Source organism: Callionymus lyra, chromosome 16, assembly GCF_982586985.1.
Source record: "Callionymus lyra chromosome 16, fCalLyr1.hap1.1, whole genome shotgun sequence".
Classification (NCBI taxonomy): domain Eukaryota; kingdom Metazoa; phylum Chordata; class Actinopteri; order Syngnathiformes; family Callionymidae; genus Callionymus; species Callionymus lyra.
In genome coordinates this window covers 21,162,350-21,184,457 of record NC_141833.1, presented here as the reverse complement: position 1 = coordinate 21,184,457, position 22,108 = coordinate 21,162,350, and the positions used below count along the sequence as shown (strand labels likewise).

The following is a 22,108-nucleotide window of genomic DNA, read 5'->3' as shown; positions in this document are numbered from 1 at the left end:
TCCAAGTCTCTTATAAAGATTTTGTCTCCGCCCTGTCTGCACTCTCTTCTTCACCCATGTTCCTCTCCGCTCATGAAAGATACAACAATCCTTGAGCGAGTATAAATGTTTTAAACATCATTATTATCATTATTTACACATTTTTATATCCAGTTACTTCATGACTTCCGCGGATGCTCCGCCACTAGGGGGCGCCACTGGTCACAAACTCATTTTCTCCCTCAGACAAGAACGACTTTTATTTTCCACAAAAGAACATTCATCCCGAAGCCAAACATGCAGACGAATGAAAAACTTTCAGTCACTGTGTGAGGCAGCAACACCCGTATGTACAACACATTCAGTCACAGAGTTGTATTTGTGTATTTGGCCTAAAAACACAGTAATAAGAAATAAAGTATCGTCGTTAAGACTCTTGTTACTCGTCGAGATCAAATAAAAAAAGTTAAAATCTGAAGGTTTGCCGTTAAATCCTCTGGACTCTATAGCAGCAGCGGCAAAGGTAGAGTTCTTTCTGGGTCAAGACTCTTGGTCCTCATCGATGTAAGGGATGTCCAGGTGGTCCAGGTGGTCCGGGTGTTCCAGGTGTTCCAGGTGGTCCGAGCACGCCGTGACTGACTCCCCGGCGCTGGATTCTTCTGGACTGGCCTGGAATCCCGCGATTTCTTCTGGTGTCTTTGGTGCCGGCGGCGTCTCCTCGGGGTCGGCCAGACCCAGCAGACGTCGGATCCTGTGGGCCAGGTCTGAAGGTTTGTGAGGTCGATCCGGCTTCACCTTGACTGAGGAAGAAAAGTCAAGACTAGTCAATTGATCAATTATCGATCAATTATTAACTACATCAGCGAAGAAAATACAGTATTGATCAAAATGTATAAATACATTGGTTTATTTTTTTGGGTTTCAAATCATATTCAATTCATATGGTTATTATATTGTTGTTAAATTGTGTATAAAATATAATAATTACATTTTTATTCATTTACAAAGACCATTTAAATATTCAAGGCATTTGTTCATTTTTGTGTTGCAACTAAACTTCCGGCCATTAGATGGCAGCAGTCCTTACCTCCCTAGATCCAGTAAGATTCCGTTGATGACTGAGGACAAGAGGATACAGTGGACTCTACAGCTTTAAAACTGTTAGAGTCTAACAGCTCTAAAGCTTTTTTTTTTACAATTAACATTCAAATATTATTATATTATAATATTATTTTTTTATGTTGCAATTATATTTCCAGTCCCTAGATGGTAGCAGTCATTACGTCCTCTACAGCTAAAGGAACAATTAAATTAATGGGGAATGACTGAGGACGAGAGGATACACTGACTCCAGAAGCTTTTAAAGCTGATGTTTGGAGATATTTTGGTTTGAAAACAAATGAAAGTAGTTACGACTGAGGACAAGAGGATACAGTGAGTCCAGCAGCTTTTAAAGCTGATGTTTGGACATATTTTGGTTTGAAAACAAATAAAAGCAGTTACGACTGAGGACGAGAGGATACAGTGAGTCCAGCAGCTTTTAAAGCTGATGTTTGGACATATTTTGGTTTGAAAACAAATAAAAGCAGTTACGACTGAGGACGAGAGGATACAGTGAGTCCAGCAGCTTTTAAAGTATCAAATATACTTGTTACTACACTCACTATCACAGTATATCATATCATGACATGTATCGTATCAACAGATCCAACATTGTCGCCCCCTAGTGTCCCACAGGTGTATCTACAGGTGAGGAGGAGCTGGTGGACTCTCAGCAGCTGAGATGTTCTTACCTGTTCTACTGACCTTCAGAGTCCAAACTACACAGTCGATCGTCCAGACTGTCGGAGCTCATGGACGACACAGAGTCCATGTTGTCGTTGTCAGAGTTCTCCTGCTCAAGGTCGGGTAACGTGCAGGCCAGGTCCACTCTGAACAAACACACATGTTCACACACATGAACACACACCTGTGGAGAGACACTCACTTCTCCTGCTTGATGGACTTGATCCTCTCCATGAGGGTCCTCTCATCAGAGTCCACCTGGTCCATCACGTCCAGCTCGCAGGGTTTCTCAACCACCTGCAGGAGAGAAGATGAACTACATCAGTGTCATCAGAGTATTGCTTTTACTTAACATTTGACATTTTTATTAATGAAATGTTGTTTTAAAATTAAATACTGTTTTTATTGTTTAGTTAAATAATAAATAAATAAATTGTATTGAACATTTTGAATATTTTCAACTTTAAAATGTATATTTAAATTGTATTGAACATTTTGAATAATTTAAAATGTATGTTTAAAATGTATTAAATATTTTCAAATTTATATTGTAATTGTATTGAACATTTTGATTAATTAAAAAAATATATTTAAATTGTATTGAACATTTTGAATAATTTAAAATGTATGTATAAATTGTATCGATATATTTTGATTATTTTTCTAATTCAAATTTAGATTTAAATTTGATTAAATATTTTAAAATGTATATTTTAATTGTATTGAACATTTTGAACATTTTGAATAATTAAAAATTAAAATTGTATTGAATAATTTGAATTTAATATTTAAATTGTATTAGATATTTTAAAATGTACATTTTAATTGTATTGAACATTTTAATTAATTCAAAATTAAAATGTATATTTAAATTGTATTGAATATTTTTGAATAATTTAAATTAATGTCGTATTGGACATTTTGACACATTGAGCTTGATGATATTATATATTATATATATTGATATTCTAATTCCAATAGTTGAAACATAAGTTTTCTAAACATAATATTTATTGATTTGTCACCTTTTAAATTCAACAGAAAAATAATACTTCACCAGACGAGTAACAAAATACTCGATTGAACTTTCAGCGAATTAAGTCGCACTATTATAACAACATTTTTATATGGAATTAAAAAAATGAATAATTGTCTCTAGAATATCAAACTCTGTGTGTAAAAAATATATAAATAAAAATAAAATAATACTTAAAATATTTGATATATTGGAATATTTGAACTTAATTATTAAAAGAAAAAAATAATTCACTCGATATAGAAATGATTAAATAAAGTAATTAAACCTTCAATAACATTTCCAAAAGAAAATGAATAGTTTACACGTTATATTCAATATTCTAATCATATACGTATAATTTACGATGTATATGTTCTTCCGATCAAACTCACCGTGTTCTGCCGCCTCAGCCTCAGTTGATTGACAGCCAGCGCCTCGGCGTACTCCAGCTCCTGGATGTTCTGCATCTTCTCGTTGTAGCGCCTCAGCTGCTCCGAGATCAGGATCTCCACGCACCTGTGCACCCAACACACCTTAGACACCCGTGATCTGCGGGTCAAAGGTCGCCGTCCTCACGTGGTGGTCTTGCCCACGTCCCTCATGCCCAGGAAGGGGTCGTCGACGTGGGGCGAGCGCAGGATGCAGGGGGCGAAGATGATGGCGAGCGAGCTGGTGGACATCTTGTTGTGCGTCTCTTCTTTGGTGACTCTGGAGGAAGAACTCGATGATAATCCCGGGATCCGTTGATATACGTTGATATAATATTATAATATAACGCGCCGGACGTCACCTGACGAGGTGGAAGACCAGGCGCTCCAGAGTGTTGTAGTTGGACGGAGGAAGCTCGTCCACCTTCTGGTAGACGGCGCGGATCCTCTCCGGTCGCTCCGGCAGCTCTGAGGGGAAAAAACACGCCGGGAGGTTTGATCACATGATCACGTTATGATTGACAGCGCCCCCCCGGGGGCCACATGTGGACGTTCGCCTGCATTCATGAGGCCATGATGATGAAAGTTAATTCACGAACACATATCAATAATAATAATAAAACAGCATTAGATGGCAGCAGTCATTACCTCTGCAGAACAATAGATCCAGTAAGATCCCGCTGATGACTGAGGACAAGAGGATACAGTGGACTCTAGAAGTTTTTAAAAAGGACATAAGTAATGTTCTAATTATAGTTATTGTATTGTATATAATTCAATAAAGTTTCCTTTAAAAAATTGAGAATTTATTTTATAATGAACATGCAAATTTTTACTGCGTTTGTTCATTTTTGTGATGTATTATTATATGTTATATATATATATGTTGTATTATTATATATTATATATTACATGGATTGTAGCTCAATCGCATATTTCATTCATGTGGTTTATATTTCAATAAATTGTGTATAAAATATAATAATGACATTTTTATTAATATACAAAGAACATAAAATTCACAGCGTTTGTTTATTTTAGTGTTGCAACTAAAGTTTCGGCCATTAGATGGCAGCAGTCATTACGTCCTCCGCAGCTAGAGGGACAATTAAATGAATGGGCAATGACTGAGGACGAGAGGATACAGTTACTCCAGCAGCATTTAAATCTGATGTTTGGACATATTTTGGCCATAAAGATCGACGGGGGCCCGGGGGCCAAATGCGGACACTCGCCTGCATTCATGAGGCCATGATGATCAAAATTCATTTAATTTCCGAACACATGTCTTTTTAGGATTTAAATGATACATTTATCTTTCATATTGTGTACTTCTTTAGATACTGTAATGAATACTTCATTTTTAATATAATTTAATATTGAATAAAGTGTCGAAATCAAGTCAAAATTAACATTTATTTTTTAATACAAATAAAAACAAGGGGAAAATCTAATAAAAGTGTTTTTTAAAATAATAAAATGATCTATATTTTAACATAATTTCCATAACGCCAAAATATATTACACTTGTTAATACAGTAATTTCTTTCTTTTTTTTGTCATCATTTATTATTTTAAAAAAGTTTTTCCTAAAGATAATAAGATAAAACAGGGAACTCTTATTTTTCTCATGTGTCAGCAGATCACAGAACTATCTAAACACAGTATGTATATAATATTTACATCAATAATAATAAAAAAGCATGTATTGACAGGTGGCAGGAAGGAACAACTATTATTTATTTATTTTTCTTATCTTTGTTTAGACTTGACAGCCTCAAAACATATGAATATATTTTTTAACTTAAATCTTTAAAAACAATCAAATAATGAAACATCATTTTTAAACTGGTGGCGCCACCTACTGACCTCTGAACAACATGACACTGTTTCGTGAAGCTTCATCAACACATCACTAGTTTAATAACTCAAGCTCACCTGCCGCGTGCAGGAAGTCGCTGTAGAGGGCAAAGGTCATCAAGGGGTCGGGCAGCTCCCTGAGCCAGCGCTTGACCAGACCTGTGATGGTGTGGATGGGATAGTTGTCCAGACACACGGACTCAGGGTCTGAGGTCAGAGGGGAAGATGGATGTGTGACCTTCAGGATCTTATTAGATCAGAACTGATGCTTCAAAATGACAAGTGACTTGAACTGCTGCTTCAACAACGTTACACACAAAGTAAATATATTTCAAATAATACATGTGTATCAAAGACTGAAACTTGTTTACGAAGAAAAAATAATATATACTTTTTATTTTTATTTCCTTTAAATTTTGAAAAAAAAATATTTATAAAAAAACCTGTATTTTTTTTTATGTTTCAAAAAGTATTGTCATTTAACTGGTACTACAAAATCTACACATAATGTAATTTTTTCATTTTGAATTACTTTTCTCATCCTAACCCACAAAACAATGTATTATTTATTTATTTAATTTATTTGTTTAGATGTATTTGAAATTAAAAAAACTTGAAAAATGACATTCATTCTTTATTTTCTTTTTAATGACTTTTCCGATCCTAACTCTAACAGACGCATATATATATTAATTTATTTTCTATATTCATATTTAAAAACAGTTTTATTTAAGAAAAAAACTTTCTTAGGTTTTTGAAAAATAAATGTAATGTAGTTACTCTAACTATATAAATACAAATTACTAACCTACTTACTTACAACAGGAAAAATATATATTTTACTTTTAGTGTATTTTGGTAAAAATTATTTACTATAAAGTATGAGTTGATTGTCATTTAATTTGAATTTATTTTATTTTAATCTCATATTTTTGTAACATATTTGAAGAAGTTTCATTAAAAAACAAGTGTATTTTTGTGAAATGTATGAATTATACAGTATTTGAATATCATTACATTTTTCTTTTTTTTAAATTGTATATTTTTGTAACATATTTGAAAACGTTTAATAAAAAACAACTGCATTTTGGTAAAATGTATGAATTATACAGTATTTGATTGTCATTTAATTTCAATTCTTTTTTTAAATCTTACATTTTTGTAACATATTTGAAGAAGTTTCATTAAAAAAAAGTATATTTTGGTAAAATTATCCAACATTTGATTTGTTGTCTAATTTAAATTGTCACTAATAAAAGTTTATAAATAAAACCATCAGCATCTGCTGATAAAAACTCTCGTACTGGTCTCCAGGATCTGGTGCAGCTCCCGGGCTCGGGTGGTGGACCCGGACTTCCTGTAGATCCCCTCGGTGTAGAGTCCGTTCAGCTCCACGTGCATCAGCAGCAGCTCCACCACTTTGGGCACCGGGTTGGCCTTGCTGGTGAGAACACACACCTGGACCCCGAAGTGCAGTGACCCCGGCGTGTTCTCGTCCTGGAGGATCAGATCCAGACCGTGAACTTCAGCCGGACCTTCACACCTGAGGCTCTCACCTGTCGGGCGCGGCGCGTGGAGCAGTCGGTGATGATGTTGTTGAGACACTTCTTGTGGCAGATCAGCTTGCAGGCTGGAAGGAAAACACACCGCGGGTCACACACACACACACACACACACACACACACACACACGGGTATAGAAGTGTGTGTGACGCTCGTACCGCTGCACATGTAGGCCTTCTCCATGCCCCAGATGTAGGAGCCGCACAGGTCGCAGGACTGCATGATGTTCACCTGGGAGGTGCTGAACAGGTGGTCCAGGGGGCCGTCGGGCTGCAGAGAAACACTTGGACCAGTTAAAGTGAATCAGTGGCTTCAGAATATTCATTTAATTTGACATTTCAAATGTTGAAACTTTGAATTTCTTATTGAAAGGATGTCGTTTTTAAGCGTTTTCCTCCATTGGTTTTATTTGTTTATTAAATTATTTTAATTAATCATGTCTATATGTGAGTTTTCTTTAATAATTAAGAACAAAAATATTAATATTTTTAAATTGAATACATATATTTTAACATGTGGCGTTTTATCTTCTTATTCATATCATTAAAAAACAAATTAAATTTAAAAGTTTAAATCCTATCTTATCATATTAAATATTGCTATAAAATTTGCGACCAGACCGAACCAACAGAGAACCGAGTTAACTGATCGAATTCTGGGCCAATCATGTGACGCGCATTCGATCATGTGACTCAGCTCGGTGTGAATTTAAACGTTAGATCGAGTGACTCTGTGTTCGATTGGATTGTTCTGGTGAAATTATGGCACATTTTAACATTGAATTTAAAAGACTAGGAATTAAAAAATATATATATATTGAACTTGGATCATTTATTTTTGAATTATTGGAAACAGAAGATCAAACTGTATGTGTACATTTAAAAGAATGTTCCAATATTTGAATTAAAGTATATATAAAATAGTAATCTTTCAATATATAAATGATTTAATACATTATTTAAAAAAAAAGAAGCTTAAAAATACCATAACATTTCAATAAAACATATTTTAAAGTTGAATATAAACATTCAAATATTGTGATGTCACTGAAAAAAACTTCATTTTCGTACACATTTGTCTTTTTTCCGTCTCTTCTTGGTCGTCTTTGTCGCCTGAAACAACAACAACAACAACAACGATGAGTCGACTGAGACACGACAACATAAATTAATAACATAAACAAAAAACCCTCCGACCTTGACCGGCTCCGACTCGGTTCTCTTGAGCTCGCCCCGGATGAACCCGTCCAGCACCGACTGGAACAGATTCACCACCAGAGACACCTCGTTCCTCTGCTTGGGTCCGGCCAGAGAGTGGACCTTGTTCTGGTACCCCTTCATCAGGTCCTTGTAGCCGATCTTTGGCTTCTTCAGGGAGAGAGAGAAGATCCACCTTTGACCTCATGACTTCATGACTTCATGACTTCATGACTTCATGACTTCAAGACTTCATGACTTCATGACTTCAAGACTTCAAGACTTCAAGACTTCAAGACTTCATGACTTCATGACTTCATGACTTCAAGACTTCAAGACTTCATGACTTCATGACTTCATGACTTCAAGACTTCATGACTTCATGACTTCATGACTTCAAGACTTCAAGACTTCAAGACTTCAAGACTTCATGACTTCATGACTTCATGACTTCATGACTTCAAGACTTCATGACTTCATGACTTCAAGACTTCAAGACTTCATGACTTCATGACTTCAGGACTTCATGACTTCAAGACTTCATGACTTCATGACTTCAAGACTTCAAGACTTCAAGACTTCAAGACTTCAAGACTTCATGACTTCAAGACTTCAAGACTTCAAGACTTCATGACTTCAAGACTTCAAGACTTCATGACTTCATGACTTCATGACTTCAAGACTTCATGACTTCATGACTTCATGACTTCATGACTTCATGACTTCATGACTTCAAGACTTCATGACTTCATGACTTCATGACTTCATGACTTCAAGACTTCATGACTTCAAGACTTCAAGACTTCAAGACTTCATGACTTCATGACTTCATGACTTCAAGACTTCAAGACTTCAAGACTTCAAGACTTCATGACTTCAAGACTTCAAGACTTCATGACTTCATGACTTCATGACTTCAAGACTTCATGACTTCATGACTTCATGACTTCATGACTTCAAGACTTCATGACTTCATGACTTCATGACTTCATGACTTCAAGACTTCATGACTTCATGACTTCATGACTTCATGACTTCAAGACTTCATGACTTCAAGACTTCAAGACTTCAAGACTTCATGACTTCATGACTTCATGACTTCAAGACTTCAAGACTTCAAGACTTCAAGACGTCATGACTTCATGACTTCAAGACTTCAAGACTTCAAGACTTCATGACTTCATGACTTCATGACTTCATGACTTCAAGACTTCATGACTTCAAGACTTCAAGACTTCAAGACTTCAAGACTTCATGACTTCATGACTTCAAGACTTCATGACTTCAAGACTTCATGACTTCATGACTTCAAGACTTCAAGACTTCAAGACTTCAAGACTTCATGACTTCATGACTTCAAGACTTCATGACTTCAAGACTTCAAGACTTCAAGACTTCAAGACTTCAAGACGTCATGACTTCATGACTTCAAGACTTCAAGACTTCATGACTTCATGACTTCAAGACTTCAAGACTTCAAGACTTCATGACTTCATGACTTCATGACTTCATGACTTCAAGACTTCGAGACTTCGAGACTTCGAGACTTCATGACTTCATGATCCATCAGTCACAGCTGAAGACGTCGAGAAGAACCTGATCAACGCTTTCCAACAATTTCCCCAAACATGTCAAGGGCCAGAAGGAACTGAACAAGCCCGCCGGAATTAATGAATCGCTTCGTTTATCTCCTCGATTCCTCGTCCATTTCTTTAAACTGCTTATCCGGGTCACGGGGGCAGCAGTGGACGCAAAGAGGCCCAGACTTTACCTTCACCAGAAAAACCTCCTTTGACCAAGCAAAAAACCTCAAAGTTTTCCCAGATCTACGGAGAGTGATATCCCTCAGTTATTTTCTAGGTCTGCCCAGGACCTCCACCCAAAAATTAAAACTGATTTACACTGTTGAGGAGAAATCTTCATATTTACGACGAGCAAGTTATTGTTTTTTAGTAAAAAGGAAGAAGGTTCCAGTCCCTGAAGAACATCATACAATCCTGAGATGATCCGACTTTACTTCTCAGAGTTCTCTAGACGTCTGCGATCACTGCTCTACTTTGAGTCCCTCACGGATGGCTCAGCTCTTCTTTCTCTCCGACTCTTGTAACCACAATCAGGTCACTTTAGCCTTTTGGCTCAGCTCTTTCTTTATCATGCCTTTAGCATTATTTTAAAGGATCCTTTTTGAAGTTTTTATTTACGTTCATGGAGCCACAAACATGAAGACAAAGAGCCAGAACTATTATGACTAAAACTTAACATCAGTAATTAAAGTAGGATAAGAAGTTTGATTGACTGACAGGATAAGAAGATGATTGACAGCGAGAAGCAGAGGCGAAGACACAGATTAAACCCTGAGTTTCCTCAGAGGATCGAGCGCCTGGACACTGACCTGCACCGAGTACATGCCTTTGATGGTGTGACGGAACTCTCTGGTCGCCGTGAGGAAGATGCTCTCGGTCGCCGACAGCTGCTTGATCCTGGTGTGCAGGTCGTTCACCTGCGGGTCAAAGGTCACCATCACATCGTCAGACAAAGATCTTTAATGACGAACATGTTCAGCCTCTCGTTATAGACGATGTTGAGTTGAATTCTTTTGAAAACCTTTCAATAATTTACATTTCAATGCCTGTGAAATGTTTCTGCATCAAGACGGTTCTTGTCGATCAGATAAATAGAACTTTTTAGATCCTTGAGGAAAGAAAATATTTGGGAAATTATTAGATTATTATATAAATAAAAAGAATATTGATTTGCTATTTTTGGGTAGTTTTAACATTGTTTTTATAATTAAAACTTGCATTTATAACATTTGACTTTTTATTTTACAACTGCAAAATTGTGAAAACAAAAGTAAAATGTTAAACTTTTTAAAATACATAACATACAGAATATCATGATATGGATTTAAATCATCTTCATCTTAATATTTTTACAAGCAGATACATGTTAGAAAGAAAACCAGAAAAACAACCTAAAAATACAATTATTCCAATAATCTGGATACCCCTTTTCAGGGTGACCCCTCGCCTCTTGCCCGGAGTAGCTGGGATCGACCTCTCGTCCTCCCTGAGACCGCGACGCAACATAAAAAAACTGATATATATCCGACATATATTTTTTCACAATACTCATACTGATATTCAACAGCAACATTTTTTTGTAAATGTTTTATTTTTGGCTTTGAAATAATATATTCCTTTAATCAAAGTACTTTTATTGTATATATTTCAATAAAGTTCTATTAAATCATTCAATATTTTATTATCATGTAAATATTCACAGCGTTTGTTCATTTTTGTTGCAACTAAACTTTTGGCCACTAGAGGGCAGCAGTCATTACGCTCTTTGTACCTAAAAGGAACAATGAAGGCCTGCCGATGACTGAGGACTAGAGGATACAGCTCAGAGTCCATTTGCTTTTACAGCTGATGTTTGGATACTTTATTTCTAATAAATCAACCAAAAGAAAGCGGAAAAATCACAAGACGTGACGAATATTCAACATCAACGAAAATAATTCAGAAAATTATGCAAGTTTATCGAAATACATCGTTTTTTAATTCAGCTCCAAGAGTTATTAAACTAAGAAGCCAGTGTTAAACTTGACGCAGGTGCATCTGTTCTGTGTTTGGAAGACCCTCACGTAGAAGTGCTGAAGTCTACCGTAATGACCAGTTTATAAGTGCAAACCCACTGTTTCAGACGCTCTTTGAAGTATCCAGGTGGATCAAAACTTCAGGGAGTAAAAGTGAATTGAGATCGGGGGGTGACAGCACCGTCAGTGAAGGCGTTAGCCAGGCTAGCATTAGCCAGGCTAGCATTAGCCAGGCTAGCGTTAGCGTGTCCTCACCTGGTTGCCCAGGAACTCGTCCAGGCTGCGGAGCTCCTTGGGGTCTGTGATCTCGCGGTCCAGGGATGAGTTCCACTGCAGGGCTCGGGTGGCCCGGCTGATGTGGATGGTGGGGTTCCGGGTGACCCGGTTCTGGTCCGGCATGTGGTAGGGGTTCGGGGTGAAGCCGCGGAGAGTCACTGCCAGACCAAACCAATCGATCAGAGAAAGACTCGGACGTGGATTTGAGATGTTTCAGTACCAGCTTTGTCGGGCGACAGCGGCTCGTTGCTCAGCGTGACCTTCGGGGTTTTCTTCCTCAGGAATCTGCTGAGGAACCAAACTCTGCAGGAGGAACATCACGAGTCAACAATCCTTCCTTATCTTAGCTCAAGACCAGCTTTACTTCTCGGGGGTGGTGAGTTGCGAGTCCCTGTTGGATCCCTGCTGCTCCGAGTCTTCGTTGCCGGACATGGCTGGAAGACTGAACCTGGACCCGTCCGGTTCCGTCAGCGCCTGGACGGAGTCGTGAAGTTTTTTTTAGAAAACTTGTAGATGTACGTGAGGTCACACCACCGGTCAAGACACACCCACGCCACATGCCTAGAGTCGCCGTCAGCCTTCCCGCCACCAGACGCTGAAGCAACAAACGCTGAACCTCAGCAACAATCGTTGAATCTCAGCGACAATCGCTGAACCTCAGCGACAATCGCTGAACCTCATCGAAAAATGCTGAACCTTAGCAACAATCGCTGAACCTCAGCGAAAAATGCTGAACCTTAGCAACAATCGCTGAACCTCAGCGAAAAATGCTGAACCTCAGCAACAATCGTTGAACCTCAGCAACATCGCTGAATCTCAGCAACATCGCTGAACCTCAGCAACATCGCTGAACCTCAGCAACATCGCTGAACCTCAGCAACATCGCTGAACCTCAGCAACATCGCTGAACCTCAGCAACAATCGCTGAACCTCAGCAACAATCGCTGAACCTCAGCAACAATCGCTGAACCTCAGGAGCAATCGCTGAACCTCAGCAGAAATCGCTGAACCTCTGCGACAATCGCTGAACCTCAGCAACAATCGCTGAACCTCAGCGACAACTATTCAGCGCTAGAGTAAGCAGATGTGGCCCCGATGTATTTGTGTGGCCCTTGTGCAGAGAAAATGTAAACAAAAAAACAAACGTTTATTTAGAATATAATTTAAAGAGTTTCACTGTTGTAATTTTTTTTTAAATATATAAATTATTTATGACTAAAAAATGGGTAAAAAAATATATATACGTTTGATTTGTTTTTCTATGTAACAAAAAAAACAAACAAAAACCCAATAAAAAATTAAAACCAAGATGAGAATGAAAATGTTGTTTTCTTCAAAATAGGTAAATCATTTTTTCATAGTATTACATTATTATTGTGGGACACATTTTTTTGTTTTTAATCCATCTTAGATGTTTACAATAAAATTAAGTGTTTCCTTTAAAATGGCCATTATTTCTTATTATATTAAAATACTTTTTGCAGTTTTCTTCCGCTCAAGTACAATAGAAACATGTTTATAACAAGTAATATATATTATTATTCGTATATTTAGAGAATATCTCTTCATGCAATATATATATATATATATATATATATATATATATATATTTATACACATTTGTTGTATATGGTTTCAGGAGTTTTAATTACCATCATCTGCAGTAGATCATGTGTCAAATGTCAAAAATGTCATTTATCTTGGTTTTAACTATGAAAAGAAACAATTGCTAAAGAGCTTAAGAATATTATTGTTTAGTATTTAGTTCTTAATTTGAGAAAAGAGGTTTATTTTCAAAACGTCTGCAGTAAAAAAGCCTGTGAATGAATAAATAAATACATTTAAAGTTCATTCATTCTTTGACACAAAAGCTTCTGTAAAAATCCAGCACAAGCAGTTTCTCGCTTCTCAACACGTGCGAAGCGCAGACGAGGCCGACGGCGTCGGTGGTTCCGGGAGCTTCCGCATGCAAGTCCGGCGTGCAAGAGAACCGTAGCCGCTCGAACCTTCCTCCGGGTCTGCACCTCGCCCTGGAGGTCTCGGACGTCCACCTGAGGGCTCATGGGGGGCAGAGGGAAGCTCCAGTACTCGCTCTCCTTAGAGCCGGCGAAGTTAAGCATCAGACCGCTGCGAGCGTACGCTAACCGCCGCTTGCGCTTGGGCTGCCTGCGGAACCGCACCCGACCCTAACGTGCCGGGAAGAAGTCACGATAGAAGATCTTCTCAGCAAGACCTTCTCAGGAGATCCACTTTGTTTTTTGTTTGGACAGAAGACAAACCACATCCTTCAGAGTCGAGTTCACACTAATATTTACCTCTCGTGTGGAGGGGGAGCTGTCGGAGCCCGAGGAGCTGATCTTGGAGAGTTCGTCCACAGACATGGACTTCCCTTTGAACCTGTGGCCGATAAAAACAGGAAACTTTAGGAACAGAGGTTCTCAACCAGGGTCATGAGGAGGCTTTAAATAGTCAAAAATAAATCATTATTTTAAAGGGAACGGCTTTAACAGATTGAATAAATAAAATAACACATTAAAATCACACAATTGACTCAAATTCAAAGTAGTGATGTGTTGATGAAGCTTCATGAAACAGTGTCATTATCTTCAGAGTCCACTAGATGGTAGTGATGTGTTGATGAAGCTTCATGAAACAGTGTCATTATCTTCAGAGTCCACTAGATGGTAGTGATGTGTTGATGAAGCTTCATGAAACAGTGTCATTATCTTCAGAGTCCACTAGATGGTAGTGATGTGTTGATGAAGCTTCATGAAACAGTGTCATTATCTTCAGAGTCCACTAGATGGTAGTGATGTGTTGATGAAGCTTCATGAAACAGTGTCATTATCTTCAGAGCCCACTAGATGGTAGTGATGTGTTGATGAAGCTCCATGAAACGGTGTCATTATCTTCAGAGTCCACTAGATGGTAGTGATGTGTTGATGAAGCTTCATGAAACAGTTTCATTATCTTCAGAGTCCACTAGATGGTAGTGATGTGTTGATGAAGCTTCATGAAACAGTGTCATTATCTTCAGAGTCCACTAGATGGTAGCGATGTGTTGATGAAGCTTCATGAAACAGTGTCATTATCTTCAGAGTCCACTAGATGGTAGTGATGTGTTGATGAAGCTCCATGAAACAGTGTCATTATCTTCAGAGTCCACTAGATGGTAGCGATGTGTTGATGAAGCTTCATGAAACAGTGTCATTATCTTCAGAGTCCACTAGATGGTAGTGATGTGTTGATGAAGCTCCATGAAACAGTGTCATTATCTTCAGAGTCCACTAGATGGTAGTGATGTGTTGATGAAGCTTCATGAAACAGTTTCATTATCTTCAGAGTCCACTAGATGGTAGTGATGTGTTGATGAAGCTTCATGAAACAGTGTCATTATCTTCAGAGTCCACTAGATGGTAGCGATGTGTTGATGAAGCTTCATGAAACAGTATCATTATCTTCAGAGTCCACTAGATGGTAGCGATGTGTTGATGAAGCTCCATGAAACAGTGTCATTATCTTCAGAGTCCACTAGATGGTAGTGATGTGTTGATGAAGCTCCATGAAACAGTGTCATTATCTTCAGAGTCCACTAGATGGTAGTGATGTGTTGATGAAGCTTCATGAAACGGTGTCATTATCTTCAGAGTCCACTAGATGGTAGTGATGTGTTGATGAAGCTTCATGAAACAGTGTCATTATCTTCAGAGTCCACTAGATGGTAGTGATGTGTTGATGAAGCTTCATGAAACAGTGTCATTATCTTCAGAGTCCACTAGATGGTAGTGATGTGTTGATGAAGCTTCATGAAACAGTTTCATTATCTTCAGAGTCCACTAGATGGTAGTGATGTGTTGATGAAGCTTCATGAAACAGTGTCATTATCTTCAGAGTCCACTAGATGGTAGCGATGTGTTGATGAAGCTTCATGAAACAGTGTCATTATCTTCAGAGTCCACTAGATGGTAGTGATGTGTTGATGAAGCTCCATGAAACAGTGTCATTATCTTCAGAGTCCACTAGATGGTAGCGATGTGTTGATGAAGCTTCATGAAACAGTGTCATTATCTTCAGAGTCCACTAGATGGTAGTGATGTGTTGATGAAGCTCCATGAAACAGTGTCATTATCTTCAGAGTCCACTAGATGGTAGTGATGTGTTGATGAAGCTTCATGAAACAGTTTCATTATCTTCAGAGTCCACTAGATGGTAGTGATGTGTTGATGAAGCTTCATGAAACAGTGTCATTATCTTCAGAGTCCACTAGATGGTAGCGATGTGTTGATGAAGCTTCATGAAACAGTATCATTATCTTCAGAGTCCACTAGATGGTAGCGATGTGTTGATGAAGCTCCATGAAACAGTGTCATTATCTTCAGAGTCCACTAGATGGTAGTGATGTGTTGATGAAGCTCCATGAAACAGTGTCATTATCTTCAGAGTCCACTAGATGGTAGTGATGTGTTGATGAAGCTTCATGAAACGGTGTCATTATCTTCAGAGTCCACTAGATGGTAGTGATGTGTTGATGAAGCTTCATGAAACAGTGTCATTATCTTCAGAGTCCACTAGATGGTAGTGATGTGTTGATGAAGCTTCATGAAACAGTGTCATTATCTTCAGAGTCCACTAGATGGTAGTGATGTGTTGATGAAGCTTCATGAAACAGTGTCATTATCTTCAGAGTCCACTAGATGGTAGTGATGTGTTGATGAAGCTTCATGAAACAGTGTCATTATCTTCAGAGTCCACTAGATGGTAGTGATGTGTTGATGAAGCTCCATGAAACAGTGTCATAATCTTCAGAGTCCACTAGATGGTAGTGATGTGTTGATGAAGCTTCATGAAACAGTATCATTATCTTCAGAGTCCACTAGATGGTAGCGATGTGTTGATGAAGCTTCATGAAACAGTGTCATTATCTTCAGAGTCCACTAGATGGTAGCGATGTGTTGATGAAGCTTCATGAAACAGTGTCATTATCTTCAGAGTCCACTAGATGGTAGCGATGTGTTGATGAAGCTTCATGAAACAGTGTCATTATCTTCAGAGTCCACTAGATGGTAGTGATGTGTTGATGAAGCTTCATGAAACAGTGTCATTATCTTCAGAGTCCACTAGATGGTAGTGATGTGTTGATGAAGCTCCATGAAACAGTGTTATTATCTTCAGAGTCCACTAGATGGTAGTGATGTGTTGATGAAGCTTCATGAAACAGTGTCATTATCTTCAGAGTCCACTTGATGGTAGTGATGTGTTGATGAAGCTTCATGAAACAGTATCATTATCTTCAGAGTCCACTAGATGGTAGTGATGTGTTGATGAAGCTTCATGAAACAGTGTCATGTTGTTCAGAGGTCAAAAACAAAAACGTTGACCTCTGGTGACCCCGCGGCCCTATAAAGTATCAAAAAGTATGATATAAAGACTAAAAACCTACTTCAAGCTTTCCCTTCTGTCGGCGTCTCTTCTCCTCCGGACCTCCGGGCTGGACTCGTCCGTGGGTTCCCCCTCGCTTATCCTCTCGCGCCACTTCTCCGCCTTCTCCTTGATGCCGCCGTCCGTGTAGCGCTGCAGCGAGCTGCTCTTGGACGGACTGACGGAGTCAGCGTCCAGTCTGGCGTCCAGTCGGGCGTCCAGAGGCACCGAGTGGGGTCTGCTGAGGGCCGGAGGAGACCCTCGACCCTCCCTCGTCTCCTGACCGTTGACCTCGTCCGTGGTCGGCTGCGTTTGTCTGTTGGGGCTCACTTCGATCTTGTGCTGCCTCCTCAACCCTCTTCTGTTCAGGCTGTCGGAGGAGGATGGAAGAGCCAAAACATTACGACCAAGAGTGTATTGGCAAGAATGGGTCGATACGCATCACGATACAGTTTCAATGATACAATATATTATGATAGTGTAGTAACAAGTATATATGTGTAGTATTGTCCAGTACTTGCTTTAAAAGCTGCTACTGTATCCTCTCGTCCTCAGTCGTAACTGCTTTCATTTGTTTTCAAACCAAAATATGTCCAAACATCAGCTTTAAAAGCTGCTGGACTCACTGTATCCTCTCGTCCTCAGTTGTAACTGCTATTATTTGATTTCAAACCAAAATATGTCCAAAGATCAGCTTTAAAAGCTGCTGGACTCACTGTATCCTCTCGTCCTCAGTCGTGACTGCTTTCATTTGTTTTAAAACCAAAATATGGACTGTATCCTCTCATCCTCAGTCATCGCCAGGATCTCACAGGATTTTATTCTTACTTTAGCAGCGGAGGACATGATGACTGTTGCCATCTAGCGGCCAAAAGTTTTCCATTTGTTTTATCAACACACATTTATTTAATCCAATTAAAAGGTAAAATTTGATATTCCAGTTTATCGACATTTCCTACAGCGCTAATCTTAATCGAGTGCTGAGTGAGAAAAAATGTGTATCTCTAAATTAGTAAAACATTTGGAAAAGTTCTTTTTTTTAGTTGCTTAAATTGTTTTAAAAACATTTATTAACAAGAACAACAGGAAGTCTCAGCACAAGGTTTGCATGTTGGCATCATTTGTAGCCCAAATAGCTCTTATACGACTTTAAATCACAGAAAGGTCGACTGCATCCCCTCGTCCTCAGTCATCACTAGGATCCCATGGGATTTCATTCTTCTTTTAGCAGCCGAGGACGTAATGACTGCAGACGTGATGACTGCGGTCGTTTAATTGCGACATAAAAACCCAGAATATTTGCATGTTAATTGTTAATTAAAAGAAATCTGATTATTATGAATCTTTTTAAAAACTTTTTTGAAATATAAACATTAAAAACTAAAATAAATAATAATATAATATAAAAATTAAACGTATGTAAGAGTTGATGTATAAGTCGAAAATAAGGTAACATGTAAAAGTGACTTTGTTTTGTTGTTAATATTGTCAGTCATTTAAAAAATGTTAAAAAGAATAAAAATGAAATCAACGAAATGAAGCAACGATATTGGCTCTCGCTCATCTCACTCTTCATGACCATCACAACAGGAGCTTTAATGAACTTTAAAGTTGCAGTTTTAGAAAGTATGTGTCTTTAAATAAAAGAATATTGTTGCAGAGCCACAACTGTGGATGACAGCGACCCCTGAAAGGCCCCCGAGCCACATGGATCGCTCACCTGTCTCGTCCGTGTCGTGCTTCGCTCGCTCGTCCTTCTTTATCTGCTTCGTTCAGCTGCGACGACTTCTTCAGTGAACTCCTCCAGGCCGACTGGATCACTGTGGCGGCTCTGCTGCGCTGGTCGTAGAACTCTCTCCAGCTCCTCTGTAGTGAGACGCTCGTCAGTACAGCACCGGGACATTTAAACCTCTACTAAATACATCAAATACTGAATATATACACATAAATATATACACATGTCTTAGAGTAACTTGATCAGCTCAAGATAAAAATTCAAAATAAAGCCAAATGTTCATGATATTTAAACCATATCTATGACATTAACCCCCTGAAGATTCAACAAATAAAATATAAATATAAATTAATACAATATTTAATAATGGTGAAAATAAGACCCACAATATACCTGAACGTACTACCATTCTCCTCTCCCTTTTTTAAAAATGTTTTAAATTTAGTTTTTAAACACGAGGATTGTGGGTCATTTCAGCTGAAGTCTACTTAAAAAAAAACAGTTTAGATAAACATGAAAAAAACACTTGAAAGACTTGGGAATTAAGTTGGTTCCTGATAATACTTTTTTTTTATGACTTTAACAACAAACTACAAACTCATACAATTAAATCAAGATCACGTACAGCATGGATCATATTTAGAAATACCTGGTTTAAAGAGAAATAAAGATGAATATTTGATAGAAGCTCAGTCACTTTGGCTCCGTGTTGCTAATTTTGCTCTTTAGGCGTCATAAAAGTTCCTTTTTAGTGTGTTTTGGCAAGAATCTGTTGATACGATACATGTATCACGATACAGGGTCGACGATACGATATATTATGAAACTGTAGTAACAAGGATATATTTGTAGTATTGTCCAGTACTTGACTCTGGTGTTGTAGTATTTACAGACCACATGACTCTTGACGAAGTCGTAACTGCTTTCATTTGTTTTCAAACCAAAATATGTCCAAACATCAGCTTTAAAAGCTGCTGGACTCACTGTATCCTCTCGTCCTCAGTCGTAACAGCTTTCATTTGTTTTCAAACCAATATATGTCCAAACATCAGCTTTAAAAGCTGCTGGACTCACTGTATCCTCTCGTCCTCAGTCGTAACTGCATTCATTTGTTTTCAAACCAATATATGTCCAAACATCAGCTTTAAAAGCTGCTGGACTCACTGTATCCTCTCGTCCTCAGTCGTAACTGCTTTCATTTGTTTTCAAACCAAAATATGTCCAAACATCAGCTTTAAAAGCTGCTGGACTCACTGTAGCCTCTCGTCCTCAGTCGTAACTGCTTTCATTTGTTTTCAAACCAAAATATGTCCAAACATCAGCTTTAAAAGCTTCTGGACTCACTGTATCCTCTCGTCCTCAGTCGTAACTGCATTCATTTGTTTTCAAACCAAAATATGTCCAAACATCAGCTTTAAAAGCTGCTGGACTCACTGTATCCTCTCGTCCTCAGTCGTAACTGCTTTCATTTGTTTTCAAACCAATATATGTCCAAACATCAGCTTTAAAAGCTGCTGGACTCACTGTATCCTCTCGTCCTCAGTCGTAACTGCATTCATTTGTTTTCAAACCAATATATGTCCAAACATCAGCTTTAAAAGCTGCTGGACTCACTGTATCCTCTCGTCCTCAGTCGTAACTGCTTTCATTTGTTTTCAAACCAAAATATGTCCAAACATCAGCTTTAAAAGCTGCTGGACTCACTGTATCCTCTCGTCCTCAGTCGTAACTGCTTTCATTTGTTTTCAAACCAAAATATGTCCAAACATCAGCTTTAAAAGCTGCTGGAGTCACTGTATCCTCTCGTCCTCAGTCGTAACTGCTTTCATTTGTTTTCAAACCAAAATATGTCCAAACATCAGCTTCTATCTAGCGGCCGGAAGTTTAATTGCAACACAAAAACTGATTCTGAATATTAAGATGATGAATGTAAATTAAAAATAAATAAATAATATTGTTTTTTACAAAAACTGTAAACCAGGAAAAACTAAAATTAAAAAATTAAATATAAATTATAAGAAAATATTAATTGTTTTTAATTGTGATATTTTCTAACCCAGTTCTTACTGGGCCACAAGATGGCGTCACCCTCAGAACCGTACCTGGATGATCAAGGTGGCGTCTTTCTTGTGCAGGAAGTGCGAGCGGATCAGGCAGGAGCGGAACCATCTCTGCAGGATGACGATGCGTCGCATCACTTCCTTGTTGAGCGTGTCCTGCAGCATCTGCCGCTGCTCTTGCTTCAGGAAAACCTGCCGCGACAGAACTCGTCAAAACCCATCGTTCGAAGTCCTTTAAAGAAACATACTTTGGTTTTTCCTATTTGGTACGAGTTCTTGTCCAGACGCAGCTTCTCCAGCAGCTCGCCCACGAGATCCGGGTTCGATTCCGACGATCCTCTGGGGAGCAGCAGCCGGAACTTGTGGAAGAACTCCTGCGAGGATCAGAGGCTCAGCTTCTCTTTCGAGATCAGATCCTTTCAGTGGTTTCTGTTCACCTGGAAGGTGAAGCTGGCGCTGTAGCCGGCCTTCTGGATCCGAACCACCTGCTTCAGGCCCGTGTACTTGATCTGACGCAGCACCAGGTCATCGTCAAAGAGCAACTCTTTCTGCGGAGGAACATGAGTTCATGATCAGATCTTCCTTGAATGAACCAAACTAGAGGAAATGATGGAAGTAATATAGAACGGCTGAATTTAACTTTTTAAATGTTGCAACATTTCATTTGTTTTATTAGATACATCCATTTATTTTCTACCGCTTTAACCCTCATTGGGGTCACAGGGAGACTGGAGTTTATCCCAGTATCATAGGGCGAGAGGCAGGGGACACCCTGGACAGGACGCCAGTCTGTCGCAGGACACACAAAGACAGACAACCATTCACACACACACCTATGTATAATTTCCCCAAGTTCTCAATCAACCTCTGTATGTTTTTGGGAGGAAACCGGAGTGTCAATTATTAAATTATTGAATAATTGAATATATATATTTAAATATTTTCTAAATTAATTACATAATTTTTCACACATTCAGTTTGATATTTTTATTTAAATAATTAAAAAATAAATATTCTTTATTTAAAGTTTGTTTTTTTACGCAAAGCTTTTAAAATTCAATATTAAAAAAAGTTAAATCTTTCAAATTCAATATAAATGCTGGTCCTTCAGTTCCGCCAGACAAAACCAAACGAGTACCGAGCTACTTGATACTTTCAGCCAATCAAGCGACGCATAAACGATCACGTGACCA

The 22,108-nt window shown here is 38.3% G+C and overlaps 1 protein-coding gene across 5 annotated transcripts in view; it reads right to left on the bottom strand.

The window, feature by feature from the left end:
• Positions 1-212: 212 nt before the first annotated feature.
• LOC148064134 (unconventional myosin-IXb-like) overlaps positions 213-22,108 on the bottom strand; it is a 41,678-nt gene continuing 19,782 nt past the window's right edge. For 3 of the 5 annotated variants that reach the window (XM_087810295.1, XM_087810294.1, XM_087810296.1), the window contains 23 exons: positions 21,353-21,463; positions 21,164-21,289; positions 20,958-21,107; positions 18,841-18,986; positions 17,143-17,490; positions 14,018-14,099; positions 13,709-13,888; positions 12,067-12,176; positions 11,923-12,005; positions 11,682-11,860; positions 10,221-10,328; positions 7,829-7,999; positions 7,703-7,744; positions 6,791-6,902; positions 6,627-6,700; positions 6,375-6,567; positions 5,149-5,277; positions 3,573-3,678; positions 3,359-3,490; positions 3,175-3,298; positions 1,967-2,061; positions 1,786-1,910; positions 213-779 (listed from right to left, as the gene is read on the bottom strand). In XM_087810295.1, the coding sequence (XP_087666421.1) occupies positions 520-779; positions 1,786-1,910; positions 1,967-2,061; positions 3,175-3,298; positions 3,359-3,490; positions 3,573-3,678; positions 5,149-5,277; positions 6,375-6,567; positions 6,627-6,700; positions 6,791-6,902; positions 7,703-7,744; positions 7,829-7,999; positions 10,221-10,328; positions 11,682-11,860; positions 11,923-12,005; positions 12,067-12,176; positions 13,709-13,888; positions 14,018-14,099; positions 17,143-17,490; positions 18,841-18,986; positions 20,958-21,107; positions 21,164-21,289; positions 21,353-21,463 (3,186 nt within the window). In that variant the 3' untranslated portion in view covers positions 213-519. Of the gene's footprint in view, positions 780-1,772; positions 1,911-1,966; positions 2,062-3,174; positions 3,299-3,358; positions 3,491-3,572; positions 3,679-5,148; positions 5,278-6,374; positions 6,568-6,626; positions 6,701-6,790; positions 6,903-7,702; positions 7,745-7,828; positions 8,000-10,220; positions 10,329-11,681; positions 11,861-11,922; positions 12,006-12,066; positions 12,177-13,708; positions 13,889-14,017; positions 14,100-17,142; positions 17,491-18,840; positions 18,987-20,957; positions 21,108-21,163; positions 21,290-21,352; positions 21,464-22,108 lie in introns of all 5 variants that reach the window. The other 2 variants (XM_087810298.1, XM_087810297.1) reach the window with 2 other exon arrangements.